At 44.2% G+C, this 14833-nt stretch overlaps 1 protein-coding gene across 1 annotated transcript; it reads right to left on the reverse strand.

Moving 5' to 3' along the window:
- Positions 1-206: 206 nt before the first annotated feature.
- LOC124040763 (interferon-induced protein with tetratricopeptide repeats 1-like) lies at positions 207-2507 on the reverse strand. Its single transcript, XM_046357853.1, has 2 exons — positions 2448-2507; positions 207-2104 (listed from the first exon to the last, which is right to left on the reverse strand). The coding sequence occupies exons 1-2, from the start codon at positions 2471-2473 to the stop codon at positions 787-789; spliced, it is 1344 nt and encodes a 447-aa protein (XP_046213809.1). The 5' UTR covers positions 2474-2507; the 3' UTR covers positions 207-786.
- Between the last annotated feature and the right edge of the window lie 12326 nt (positions 2508-14833).

A 14833-nucleotide genomic window follows, 5' to 3' on the forward strand; every position in this document is an offset into this window, starting at 1 on the left:
CCTGACCTTGTACCGTATCCATGACCTTCAGAGCCTTAATCAATCAAACTCAGACCATAGCTGATGACAGTCAATGTATTTAGTCATACAATTTCAACTGGATATCCACAGCTATGCATTAAGAAATTGTAGTAACCTACTGGGATAGTGGTGTATTATAAAATAACTTGTTGTTGTTTGCTGTTACTGTATTTCTTTAATTAATGAACTCTTAACATACTACCTTTATTTTCACAAGAACTTACAAGATATTAGACAGTATAATATTACACATTACATACATTTTCCAGAAACAGACTCTATTGTGCCCAGTGTGAAGAAAATAAAATAAATAATATCCTATTGTTCTGGATAGTCTGTCTGTCAGGCTATACAGGGCCTCTACTCTATAATGAAACATTTAAAATAACATATTAGTTTGTCTGTAGTACATAGTCCACAGTTAACTTGTACAGACTCAATTCAAAATGTGGATTCCAGACAGTTATTGTCATGTTAGGCCTACATATTTATGACTTTACTCTCAGCCTTGAATTTCCTTTCCAGTGTTAGCATTGAAGATCATGCATCTCTCAGCAATCCCAGTAGTAAAAATTAGCACAGACATTTGGAATACGAAGGTATTCAGTTTGTACTAAATTAAAATTTGTCCTAGATTGCCCTAGATTTGTCCTAGTGGTATAGTGAATATATTTTCCACATGAATCAATCATAAACAGGTTATGCAAATTGGACTGATTCGACAAGCAGTTCTGGTTAATTCAAGCCTTTATTGTAAAAAAAGGTCTAGAACTGGCTGGCAGCACCTGCTCTATCAAGTCCATTCATAAAGTCAACAATTTCCTCAGCTCTGTTTCCTCCATTACGGACATTTGACAACAAAACACGAATACTGCTGTCACGTAGGCCAGTGGGTAGCATAATCTCTACTGCCTTCTTGTGGAAATCAATTGACCTGGAAGCATCGTGTTTGGCAAAAAACAGATGTTGGGCATACCTGTTGTAGAATTTTTGTAAATCCTGTGGTTCCATTCCTTCTATTTCAAGAAGCAGGTCCTCGAAAATCTTATCTGCTCTATCAACTCTGCCAGATTCTTTGTACATGGCAGACAGTTCCAGTTTAACTGCAAGGGATTTTGGGTAGAGTGTGACCACCTCTTCATAAAGGCTGACTGCATTTTCAATCAGAATATGCCTCATTGGGTTCCTTTTCTCTTCCAGAGAGAAAATCTTCCATTTGTAACACTGCGCAAGACGCTTTTTCAGTTGGCGTGAATCAGGGTGTCTCTCCAGGGTCCTTCTTGCCAGGTCAATGCTTGAATCATGAGAAACGTAATCTCTGAAAAATGATAGTAAGAGTCCAAATCCACCAAAGCTGTCCAAAGGCTTCTCTATCACTTCATCTGCAAGTTTACGTGCTTCCTCAACCTGGCCGCTATCTGCAAGCCTCTGCAGGTACATCACTGTAATGGTCAAATGTTCTGGATCCAATTCTCTAGCAATCCGTAGGTTCTCCAACATCTCAGATCGCAGCCTCGGGGTAATGTCTTTATTTTCAAAAGATTTACTAAATGCTATGGCGTAACCGCATCGCAGCACCTTGTTCTCTGGGTCCCCTTCCAAGGCCATCTGGAAGCAATGTACCGCTTCCTTCCTCTTGCTTACATCAAACTTATTCAAAGTCCAGGCCCTTTCTCCCCACACTACAACTGGGCAGGGCGAGGGGTTGTCCCTCAGTAGTCTCCCCACCTTCTCCACATAGGTCTGGCTCTCTGTCAGCTCCCCTTGGTGATAGTGCACCCAAGCCAGGTTCCCATAGTGGACCACCAGACTTAGCTCCACGTCGTCTGGGCTGTTTAGGCGAATGGCCTCTTCAGCCTTCTTCAGGCATTGAAGAGCGTCCTCTGTGGAGCCCAAAGCGTGGTGTAGGTAAGCCAGGAGGTTGTACAGATGACCCGTCCAGGAACATTGAACCCCCTCGCTGCTGATGATATCTATCAGGGTATGTCTGAGACTTTCCAGTCTAGATCTGCTGTCGTCCAACTTCCAGGTGAAGTGGCATTCCAAACCCTGCAGCTTAATTTTCAAGGAGTTCTGAGCCATTCTGGTTTAAAAAAGACAACAGTTCAATCAAAATAGCTTAGAACTAACAATACTTAAGAGAGATATTTCAGACATGGATGGTGAACCAATGACTTGTTTAGAGAGAGAGAGAGAGAGAGAGAGAGAGAGAGAGAGAGAGAGAGAGAGAGAGAGAGAGAGAGAGAGAGAGAGAGAGAGAGAGAGAGAGAGAGAGAGAGAGAGAGAGAGAGAGAGAGAGAGAGAGAGAGAGAGAGAGAGAGAGAGAGAGAGAGAGAGAGAGAGAGAGAGAGAGAGAGAGAGAGAGAGAGAGAGAGAGAGAGAGAGAGAGAGAGAGAGAGAGAGAGAGAGAGAGAGAGAGAGCTTACCTCTTAGTTGGACAAGAGAAAGACATCTTGTCGTCTCTGAGATTCAAGAGCAAATGAGTGTCTGATTAGATACCTCACTGACTTTTCTCCTGATTTTATACTGTATGGACCACATTGTTATCTTACAATCAGCTGCTCATGCTGTTTACTGCCTGACTTTACAAGCAGTATCAAAGTTTCATTTCTAGCCATAGTTTTGTTTCTAGCAAATAGAGACTGAAGTGAATGGTCATTGAAGACACCATTCCAATATCATTTACATTTAAAGATCAATCAACTTTAATCAACCAACCAACCGACCCATCATCCCAATTACTTAATATATAGGTATATGACATTTCTGAAAAATGAATGCAAACATAATTCAGCCTTTTTTACTTTGTGCAAAAGTAAGAAACACGTCAGTGGATTTCTAACGGACCCATTTTAATTGGCAGTCACAGAGATGTTGAGTAAACACGTTGAGCCAAAGGAGGTTTTGTGTATCACATCTTACAGGTTCAAGTGTATTAAGATCAGAGAGCAGGCTCTTTCGGGTCCAAGGTCTAGATGTGTTGTACACCAGATGTAAAGGTTTCATATTTTATGGCATCAAGTGTTTCTTATTTCATGACATCACGTGTGGTTCAGCTCCTCTTGGTGATAGTGCACCCAGGACACGTTCCCATAGTTGACAACCAGACTTAGCTTTTTTAGATACATTTTATTATAATGTTTGAAACATCTTATGATACGAGTTCTTCTCCTTAAGAAATCAAAAGCAATGTTTCGTCATCTCACTTGTCGAAGAGAAAAAGATGGTGAGAGATGTGACGTTAATGTTAAATCGCCATGTGCCCCTTTAAGAGCACACAAGAGTTGTGGGCTAGGCCAGGGTTTCCCGAACTCGTTTGATTTTTTCCCTAGAGCTGATTCAAATAACCAAAGCTTGATGATGAGTTGGTTTGCCTCTCAAATAGTTCTTCATTCTGTAGTTCTTAAACTTTTACATAAAACCATACAAAAGAGCACATCTGTAATGTAAAGCATATCCTTTTACCTGCCATTATGTCACAATGTGACATGCAACTTAAAGTATATTTTTATCTGACCAAATTAATAGACGGCGTGCAAAGAAAATTAAATTATTTTTTAAACACAGTGTGTGGACCAGAATGATGCTCTTTCCTCACTACCTATTGTTCCTGCAGTGAGGAATCTCCTGATAATATTTTAAATAACTTAACTACAGATAATTGTTGTTGGCAGCTCAAAAGGCAGTGGTAACAGCAGGCTAGACAAATCTGGGAGACCAAGAAATGTCTCCTCCACGGATGCGATTCGACGTTCACCAACAAGAGCCGTTCAAAAGAAAGGTTCGTTCACGAATGACCCACTGTCACTACTACTGTACTGTACAACATCAAGAAGATCAATAGGTGTGCAGTGTAGTGGGTATTTCAATAATGTCATGTACAATAGAAGTTTAAGAATGTGTGAAATACTGTACAGTAGGCCTACTGTCAATATGTTGTCCAATGTTTCTAAGATAAATTATACTGTGATTTCTGGAGCACTTCTGAGAAGGTGATGTATTGGGATGTCTACTGAAGTCTAGTCACCCTTCATTCCCCATTGCTTTCTACCAAAACTCTGTCTCTGACCGTGTACCCTAACCCTGACCTTGTACCAACAGTACATGTCAAAAGTTTGGACACACCTACTCATTCAAGGGTTTTTCTTAATTTTTATTATTTTCTACATTGTATAATAATAGTGAAGACATCAAATATAAAATCAAATCTTTGAGTTACTACATGATACCATATGTGTTATTTCATAATTGTAATGTCTTCACTATTATTCTACAATGTAGAAAATAGTAAAAATAAAGAAAAACCCTTTAATGAGTAGGTGTGTCCAAACCTTTGACTGGTACGGCACTGCATATAAATCAAACTCAGGCGTATTCCTATTGGTTAACCAAATCAAATCAAATCAAATCAAATTTATTTATATAGCCCTTCGTACATCAGCTGATATCTCAAAGTGCTGTACAGAAACCCAGCCTAAAACCCCAAACAGCAAACAATGCAGGTGTAAAAGCACGGTGGCTAGGAAAAACTCCCTAGAAAGGCCAAAACCTAGGAAGAAACCTAGAGAGGAACCGGGCTATGTGGGGTGGCCAGTCCTCTTCTGGCTGTGCCGGGTAGAGATTATAACAGAACATGACCAAGATGTTCAAATGTTCATAAATGACCAGCATGGTCAAATAATAATAAGGCAGAACAGTTGAAACTGGAGCAGCAGCACAGTCAGATGGACTGGGGACAGCAAGGAGCCATCATGTCAGGTAGTCCTGGGGCACGGTCCTAGGGCTCAGGTCCTCCGAGAGAGAGAAAGAAAGAGAGAATTAGAGAGAGCATATGTGGGGTGGCCAGTCCTCTTCTGGCTGTGCCAGGTGGAGATTATAACAGAACGTGGCCAAGATGTTCAAATGTTCATAAATGACCAGCATGGTTGAATAATAGTAAGGCAGAACAGTTGAAACTGGAGCAGGAGCATGGCCAGGTGGACTGGGGACAGCAAGGAGTCCTCATGTCAGGTAGTCCTGGGACATGGTCCTAGGGCCCAGGCCAGTTGAAACTGGAGCAGCAGCATGGCCAGGTGGACTGGGGACAGCAAGGAGTCATCATGTCAGGTAGTCCTGGGGCATGGTTCTAGGGCTCAGGTCCTCCGAGAGAGAGAAAGAAAGAGAGAAGGAGAGAATTAGAGAACGCACACTTAGATTTACACAGGACACCGAATAGGACAGGAGAAGTACTCCAGATAAACAAACTGACCCTAGCCCCCCGACACATAAACTACTGCAGCATAAATACTGGAGGCTGAGACAGGAGGGGTCAGGAGACACTGTGGCCCCATCCGAGGACACCCCCGGACAGGGCCAAACAGGAAGGATATAACCCCACCCACTTTGCCAAAGCACAGCCCCCACACCACTAGAGGGAAATCTTCAACCACCAACTTACCATCCTGAGACAAGGCCGAGTATAGCCCACAAAGATCTCCGACACGGTACAACCCAAGGGGTGGGGGGGGGAACCCAGACAGTAAATACTAAATACTAAATAACCCAGCAATAAATACTAAATACTAGTATTTTTGTAAATAAAAACACGAAACAAAACAAACATACACACAGTTGGAAACTAGAGTCCATGACGTGATCAAATGATGTATTTACCTGTCTATGGTTCAAGCGGGTGGAAAGGTGTTGTCATAGTAGACCATTTGAAAACAGTTACTATCAACTATGTTAAACTAATGCATAATGACTTACTTCGTTGTCTGAAGCATTTTGTCACCCTAAACATAATTTTATTTCCCTTTGAAAAATGACATTTTGATTTGAGGACAGTTGTTCATAGACACAGAGGGTTAAATAGTTTGGAGAGTGAAGCATGTCGTTCCCTCCCTTGCGGAGTTCCCCAGCAGGAAAAGACTCATAAGGACCTGCAGAACGTCACACAGAGTATCAATACACCCTCTTTAAAAGGCAGGGCAACCTCTACTGCAGACTGAAGACCATTCGATCAGTAAAGATGGAGCCCTCACTGGAGTCCTCCTCTCCTTTCCTGCAACAGACTTTATGGGACAAGATAAGAGCACAAGAAGACTTTCTCCGCTCTCCCTTGTTTCCTGTCCTGTTCTCCATGACACTCTATCTGAGCTGCTGCCTGCCTTACCAGAGAGAATAAAGTAGACGGCACGGGTCAACATTTTGATTGATGACCCTGTGTCCATGATGATGTGTACATGTCCAAATATGGGCCTCCGGCCAGGCCATCCTGTTCCTGTGGTCACGTGTTAGAGGGTGTGTTATTTTATATCTATATTGCATCCTTTGAAGCAGTCATGCTGATTGATGTCTAGGGACCTGGTTGAACTGGGGGGGGTTCAGTGTTTGAACTTTGGAAAGTGTATGGCCCCCCACCCCCAGTTTTATTGCTCTTATGGTTGCTATCTTTGAAGCAGGAATGTGTGTGTGTGTGTGTTAGAAACAAGGTCCCTTGGCATTGTGTCCATTTCAAGCTTTCAACAACAATTAAACCGCCATCTAAATCATGTTTCTCAGCCTAGTTTCCTATTTAGTTCTCTTTATATGTACAGGCACAGTGGAACGGCGGTCGTCTGTCGAAGGAGAGTCGGACCAAAATGCAGCTGGGTGGTTACTCATGTCTTTAATGAAACTAATGACGATACATGAAATAACTTATAAATATACAAAACAACAAACGGAATGTGAAAACCTAATTACAGCCTATCTGGTGAACACTACACAGAGACAGGAACAATCACCCACGAAATACACAGTGAAACCCCGGCTACCTAAATATGGTTCCCAATCAGAGACAACGAGAATCACCTGACTCTGATTGAGAACCGCCTCAGGCAGCCAAACCTATGCTACACCCCTACTCAGCCGCAATCCCAATACCTACAAAACCCCAATACGAAACACAACAAAATAAACCCATGTCACACCATGGCCTGACCAAATATATAACGAAAACACAAAATACTATGACCAAGGCGTGACACACAGAGCTTCCAGATGGCTCCAGCCTAAGGATTTTCAGTGCATGTACACCTGGGGAGATTAGAACCCCAAAGAAAAGATCCTAAAGGTAATTTCAGATTCAGGTTTATCATGACAGCCTCTTTATGAAAGGCCTTTACTTATGGCTAAACAGCTTCTACACAGCTTATTAATTAAAGTTGTGGGATAAAATCAGGTGTTTCTAGGAGGGCTTAAACAAATCTACAGTGAAACAAACATGTACACTTTACACACATATTTATTGACTTTTAAAAAGACCACAGTAACATGACAGAATTTGTGCAAATGCGACGAAATCTGCTAGTGGATATTAAATGTACAACAATAGTATTCTGTAACAAGTGTAACGGATGTGAAACGGCTAGCTTAGTTAGCGGTGTGTGCTAAATAGCGTTTCAATCGGTTACGTCACTTGCTCTGAGACCTTGAAGTAGTAGTTCCCCTTGCTCCGCGGCTTTTGTGGAGCGATGGGTAACGATGCTTCGAGGGTGACTGTTGTCGATGTGTGCAGAAGGTCCCTGCTTCGCGCCCGGGTATGGGCGAGGGGACGGTTTAAAATTATACTGTTACATTGATGCTGTTGACCCGGATTACTGGTTGCTGCGGAAAAAGGAGGAAGGTGAAAAGGGGGGTGGGTGTAACGGATGTGAAACGGCTAGCTTAGTTAGCGGTGTGTGCTAAATAGCGTTTCAATTGGTTACGTCACTTGCTCTGAGACCTTGAAGTAGTAGTTCCCCTTGCTCTGCAAGGGCCGCGGCTTTTGTGGAGCGATGGGTAACGATGCTTCGTGGGTGACTGTTGTCGATGTGTGCAGAGGGTCCCTGGTTCGCGCCCGGGTATGGGCAAGGGGATGGACGTAAAGTTATAGTGTTACACAAGCAATACATGTTAAATATGTGGCACAGGCAATCATGACAGCCTCTTTATGAAAGGCCTTTACCTATGGCTAAACAGTTTTCTACACATCTTATTAATTAGTGATGTGGGCATACCTAGGATTTACATGCAGGACGGTTGATCTACACATGGAGGGAAAATTTACGGAGTTTTGATGGAGCGAGCAAGCGTCTTTGCGTTGGTGAATTCGAAACGGATAATGGTCAGGGCTAACCGGACCCTTTATCTGTAAGAAATAGTAAACATTTTGAATTATAACATGTGTTAAAATGTATGTACTAAATATTTTGAACTAAATCACTGGTTTTAAAAATGTATCTCACGCTTTAACGATAGGGGAAGAGGTAATTTCATATTTCGGTTTAGGGGGGTTATTAACTTTATGGAAAACAATATTCACACTATGTGGATTATAAACATGTACATACATAGAGAGCCAACACATCAAGATCTAACAGGGATGAGTGGGGATTCATAGTACAACAGGAGTCTTCTGTAACCTGCAATACGTGTTAAATATGTTTTACATACATCCAGGACTGAATGGTCTCACAAACTCCCTTTAAAGGTTTTGTAAGAAAGTTGTAACAGGCCTCATTCAACAGTCTAGAGATGAACCTAGAGACACCAAAAACATCAATGTTTAGAGCAGCTTGGAGATTATTACCCATGTAAGGGGGGAGCAAAGAGCTGATTTACCTCTATGGTCAAATGCATCTATAGTTTTTAATGAAGTGGTCGCTGCATTCATTTAGATTATTTCAACATAGTCTAGAACCAGTAAGAACATAGATTGAATGATCTGCTTTGTGCTATTGAGCAAGAGGCCTGACCCATTTCTATGTAAGAAGCCACACTTTTTATATTCAGCTTCTCAATTAACTAACTCATAAACATGTTTATTAAGTCAGCTTAACGTATATACTAGTACAACATACTAGGTACATACACTTCAATCATTAGAATAGAATAATTTTCGTACACTCGAGAAAACAAAATATAAATAGTTTTTACAACTCTTTTATAATCTAAATGTATGTGTTGTGCAAAGTATTTTGGATTCTCAGTCCACAGAATGGAACACCTATCAATTAACCATGAAAACGGGAGTTACCCATGATATACACTATTGTATTATATGTTGGTAGGTCTAATAAACAAATATATTGTATACATTGATAATATTATTTTGTCAGAAATTCAAGCCGTTGATACAGTTGTGTACTCTATCGCCTGCCCTGCTGATCGTGCTTTATCTGAACGACTTTATGCTTTCATTATTTTGCATCAAATATTTATGGACCTTAAATTATTATAGAATACGTGTAAAAACTATGTATATTTTTTTCTTTTGGAAAAGTTTTATTGGCACAATTCCTTTAAAAACAGCTCATACATTTTTTACATCATTTACACACATAAAAACGGCAACAAAGCATAAAACACAGCATTTGAACGTTACATTTAAATTAGTTAAAAAGTACATGTTGTTAAAACCAATGAAAACAACCATGAATAAAAGTACTTTCCTTGTAAAAACATCAAATCTGTAAAAGCCATTTAAAATGTGTGCTAATGATCTAACAAAGGTAAAACATTTTTAAGACATGAAAAACATGTTAAAAAGCCACTTTGTTAAAAGGCAGTCTTCAGTCCCTTGTACAGGAGCGGGGTGAGTCTTTATCAAGCTCACCTCATCCTGCTCTTCTGAATAGATCATCGTCCCATCGTCCCTGTCAGGCCGTGGCCGCCGGGACCTAGGGTGTTGTGGGGGACCCTTCGCCTGGGGTCGAGGCCCCCTTCCTTTCGTACCACCCCAGGGCTTCCATGGCTACCATGGCCACCCTCTGGGGGTGGTCTCTACGCTTTTTGCTACCAGCAGGTTACGGGAGGACCACAGTGCTTCCTTCAGGCACGTGAGGGTGGGCCAGAGCTTGTTTTCTCGAGTGTACAAAAATTATTCTAATGATTGAAGTGTATGTACCTAGTATGTTGTACCAGTATACACGTTAAGCTGAATGTTTAACCCCTGGCGGTCGGCAGATATCTGGACATGCCGTATGCATGATAGTGCAAACATTGGTTTCAAACAATTCTCTACAGATAGAATGCTTGGGCCCCTGTTGAACACACACACACATTTACATTTACATTTAAGTCATTTAGCAGACGCTCTTATCCAGAGCGACTTACAAATTGGTGCATTCACCTTATGACATCCAGTGGAACAGCCACTTTACAATAGTGCATCTAAATCTATTAAGGGGGGGGGGTGAGAAGGATTACTTTATCCTATCCTAGGTATTCCTTAAAGAGGTGGGGTTTCAGGTGTCTCCGGAAGGTGGTGATTGACTCCGCTGTCCTGGCGTCGTGAGGGAGTTTGTTCCACCATTGGGGGGCCAGAGCAGCGAACAGTTTTGACTGGGCTGAGCGGGAACTGTACTTCCTCAGTGGTAGGGAGGCGAGCAGGCCAGAGGTGGATGAACGCAGTGCCCTTGTTTGGGTGTAGGGCCTGATCAGAGCCTGGAGGTACTGAGGTGCCGTTCCCCTCACAGCTCCGTAGGCAAGCACCATGGTCTTGTAGCGGATGCGAGCTTCAACTGGAAGCCAGTGGAGAGAGCGGAGGAGCGGGGTGACGTGAGAGAACTTGGGAAGGTTGAACACCAGACGGGCTGCGGCGTTCTGGATGAGTTGTAGGGGTTTAATGGCACAGGCAGGGAGCCCAGCCAACAGCGAGTTGCAGTAATCCAGACGGGAGATGACAAGTGCCTGGATTAGGACCTGTGCCGCTTCCTGTGTGAGGCAGGGTCGTACTCTGCGGATGTTGTAGAGCATGAACCTACAGGAACGGGCCACCGCCTTGATGTTAGTTGAGAACGACAGGGTGTTGTCCAGGATCACGCCAAGGTTCTTAGCGCTCTGGGAGGAGGACACAATGGAGTTGTCAACCGTGATGGCGAGATCATGGAACGGGCAGTCCTTCCCCGGGAGGAAGAGCAGCTCCGTCTTGCCGAGGTTCAGCTTGAGGTGGTGATCCGTCATCCACACTGATATGTCTGCCAGACATGCAGAGATGCGATTCGCCACCTGGTCATCAGAAGGGGGAAAGGAGAAGATTAATTGTGTGTCGTCTGCATAGAAATGATAGGAGAGACCATGTGAGGTTATGACAGAGCCAAGTGACTTGGTGTATAGCGAGAATAGGAGAGGGCCTAGAACAGAGCCCTGGGGGACACCAGTGGTGAGAGCGCGTGGTGAGGAGACAGATTCTCGCCACGCCACCTGGTAGGAGCGACCTGTCAGGTAGGACGCAATCCAAGCGTGGGCCGCGCCGGAGATGCCCAACTCGGAGAGGGTGGAGAGGAGGATCTGATGGTTCACAGTATCGAAGGCAGCTGATAGGTCAAGAAGGATGAGAGCAGAGGAGAGAGAGTTAGCTTTAGCAGTGCGGAGCGCCTCCGTGATACAGAGAAGAGCAGTCTCAGTTGAATGACTAGTCTTGAAACCTGACTGATTTGGATCAAGAAGGTCATTCTGAGAGAGATAGCGGGAGAGCTGGCCAAGGACGGCACGTTCAAGAGTTTTGGAGAGAAATGAAAGAAGGGATACTGGTCTGTAATTGTTGACATCGGAGGGATCGAGTGTAGGTTTTTTCAGAAGGGGTGCAACTCTCGCTCTCTTGAAGACGGAAGGGACGTAGCCAGCGGTCAGGGATGAGTTGATGAGCGAGGTGAGGTAAGGGAGAAGGTCTCCGAAAATGGTCTGGAGAAGAGAGGAGGGGATAGGGTCAAGCGGGCAGGTTGTTGGGCGGCCGGCCGTCACAAGACGCAAGATTTCATCTGGAGGGAGAGGGGAGAAAGAGGTCAGAGCACAGGGTAGGGCAGTGTGAGCAGAACCAGCGGTGTCGTTTGACTTAGCAAACGAGGATCGGATGTCGTCGACCTTCTTTTCAAAATGGTTGACGAAGTCATCTGCAGAGAGGGAGGAGGGGGTGAGGGGGAGGAGGATTCAGGAGGGAGGAGAAGGTGGCAAAGAGCTTCCTAGGGTTAGAGGCAGATGCTTGGAATTTAGAGTGGTAGAAAGTGGCTTTAGCAGCAGAGACAGAGGAGGAAAATGTAGAGAGGAGGGAGTGAAAGGATGCCAGGTCCGCAGGGAGGCGAGTTTTCCTCCATTTCCGCTCGGCTGCCCGGAGCCCTGTTCTGTGAGCTCGCAATGAGTCGTCGAGCCACGGAGCGGGAGGGGAGGACCGAGCCGGCCTGGAGGATAGGGGACATAGAGAGTCAAAGGATGCAGAAAGGGAGGAGAGGAGGGTTGAGGAGGCAGAATCAGGAGATAGGTTGGAGAAGGTTTGAGCAGAGGGAAGAGATGATAGGATGGAAGAGGAGAGAGTAGCGGGGGAGAGAGAGCGGAGGTTGGGACGGCGCGATACCATCCGAGTAGGGGCAGTGTGGGAAGTGTTGGATGAGAGCGAGAGGAAAAAGGATACAAGGTAGTGGTCGGAGACTTGGAGGGAGTTGCAATGAAATTAGTGGAAGAACAGCATCTAGTAAAGATGAGGTCGAGCGTATTGCCTGCCTTGTGAGTAGGGGGGGGGTGAGAGGGTGAGGTCAAAAGAGGAGAGGAGTGGAAAGAAGGAGGCAGAGAGGAATGAGTCAAAGGTAGAATGAGTCAAAGGCCCAGAACTGTGAGAGGTGAGCCGTCCTCAGGAAAGGAGCTTATCAAGGCATCAAGCTCATTGATGAACTCTCCGAGGGAACCTGGAGGGCGATAAATGATAAGGATGTTAAGCTTGAAAGGGCTGGTAACTGTGACAGCATGGAATTCAAAGGAGGCGATAGACAGATGGGTAAGGGGAGAAAGAGAGAATGACCACTTGGGAGAGATGAGGATCCCGGTGCCACCACCCCGCTGACCAGAAGCTCTCGGGGTGTGCGAGAACACGTGGGCGGACGAAGAGAGAGCAGTCGGAGTAGCAGTGTTATCTGTGGTGATCCATGTTTCCGTCAGTGCCAAGAAGTCGAGGGACTGGAGGGAGGCATAGGCTGAGATGAACTCTGCCTTGTTGGCCGCAGATCGGCAGTTCCAGAGGCTACCGGAGACCTGGAACTCCACGTGGGTCGTGCGCGCTGGGACCACCAGATTAGGGTGGCCGCGGCCACGCGGTGTGGAGCGTTTGTATGATCTGTGCAGAGAGGAGAGAACAGGGATAGACAGACACATAGTTGACAGGCTACAGAAGAGGCTACGCTAATGCAAAGGAGATTAGAATGACAAGTGGACTACACGTCTCGAATGTTCAGAAAGTTACGCTTACGTAGCAAGAATCTTATTGACTAAAATGATTAAAATGATACAGTACTGCTGAAGTAGGCTAGCTGGCAGTGGCTGCGTTGTTGACTTTGTAGGCTAGCTGGCAGTGGCTGCGTTGTTGACACTACAATAATCAGGTCGTTCCGTTGAGTGTAATAGTTTCTACAGTACTGCTATTCGGGGGCTAGCTGGCTAGCTAGCAGTGTTGATTACGTTACGTTGCGTTAAAATAACGACAATAGCTGGCTAGCTAACCTAGAAAATCGCTCTAGACTACACAATTATCTTTGATACAAAGACGGCTATGTAGCTAGCTATGTAGCTAGCTACGATCAAACAAATCAAACCGTTGTACTGTAATGAAATGAAATGAAAATGTGATACTACCTGTGGAGCGAAGCGGGTTGTTGAGTTGAGTTCTATTCGGTAGACGTTGGCTAGCTGTTGGCTAGCTAGCAGTGTCTCCTACGTTAAGGACGACAAATAGCTGGCTAGCTAACCTCGGTAAATTAAGATAATCACTCTAAGACTACACACTCTAAACTACACAATTATCTTGGATACGAAGACAGCAAAGACAACTATGTAGCTAGCTAACACTACACTAATCAAGTCATTCAGTTGAGTGTAATAGTTTCTACAGTGCTGCTATTCGGTAGACGGTGGACGTTTGCTAGCTGGCTAGCTGCTGGGCAGATGGCAGTGTAGACTACGTTAGGACGACGAAATACAATAATTACGCAATTATCTTTGATACAAAGAAGGCTACGTAGCTAGGTAAGAAGAAATTGCTAAGATTAGACAAATCAAACCGTTGTACTATAATGAAATGTACTATAATATAATTTGTAAGTCGCTCTGGATAAGAGCGTCTGCTAAATGACTTAAATGTAATGTAAATGTAAATAATTAAATGTAATGAAATGTAAAGAAGAGTTATACTACCTGCGGACCGAAGTGGGGATGCGACCGCTCGCTCAACACACACACACACACACACACACACACACACACACACACACACACACACACACACACACACACACACACACACACACACAACACACACACACACACACACACACACACACACACACACACACACACACACACACACACACACACATACAACACACACACACATTCCTGCTTCATAGATAGCAACCATAAGGGCAATAAAACTGGGGGTGGGGGGTCATAACCCTAACCCTAACCCTACTTCACACACTGGGACAGGCTGTTTGCTTCGCTGCTGCCTACAGACAAACCAGACACGTTTGATGTCGATGTGTTGGATGCTTCAAAAAGATGTGATACAGCATCAAGTGGTGTGACTGATGTAAGCCATGCACCAGTGTATGAGACTACACAAAGCTGTGTAAAAGACTATGAGGTAGAGTTCAGAGGAAAATGAGGAGGACCTTTTCTCTGACCCCACATGGACCACACCAGAAATGGACCTTTGAATGGGGCTCTACAAAGAGTTTGTGTCACCTATGTCAGTATTATGTTGTTAAATAGTGTTTGTTTTTAAAAAGTGCAATACTGTGAAGAAAAAAATGGAGAATCATGTGAC

Source organism: Oncorhynchus gorbuscha, linkage group LG08 (genome assembly GCF_021184085.1).
Source record: "Oncorhynchus gorbuscha isolate QuinsamMale2020 ecotype Even-year linkage group LG08, OgorEven_v1.0, whole genome shotgun sequence".
NCBI lineage: Eukaryota > Metazoa > Chordata > Actinopteri > Salmoniformes > Salmonidae > Oncorhynchus > Oncorhynchus gorbuscha.

What these genes read in the sequence shown, in the direction of transcription:
- LOC124040763 (XM_046357853.1), bottom strand. Translation starts at nt 2,473, where the DNA reads ATGTCTTTCTCTTGTCCAACTAAGAG. An exon ending in TTCTCTTGTCCAACTAAGAG is followed by an intron (nt 2,105 to 2,447) that starts GTAAGCTCTCTC and finishes TTTTTAAACCAG; the next exon opens with AATGGCTCAGAACTCCTTGA.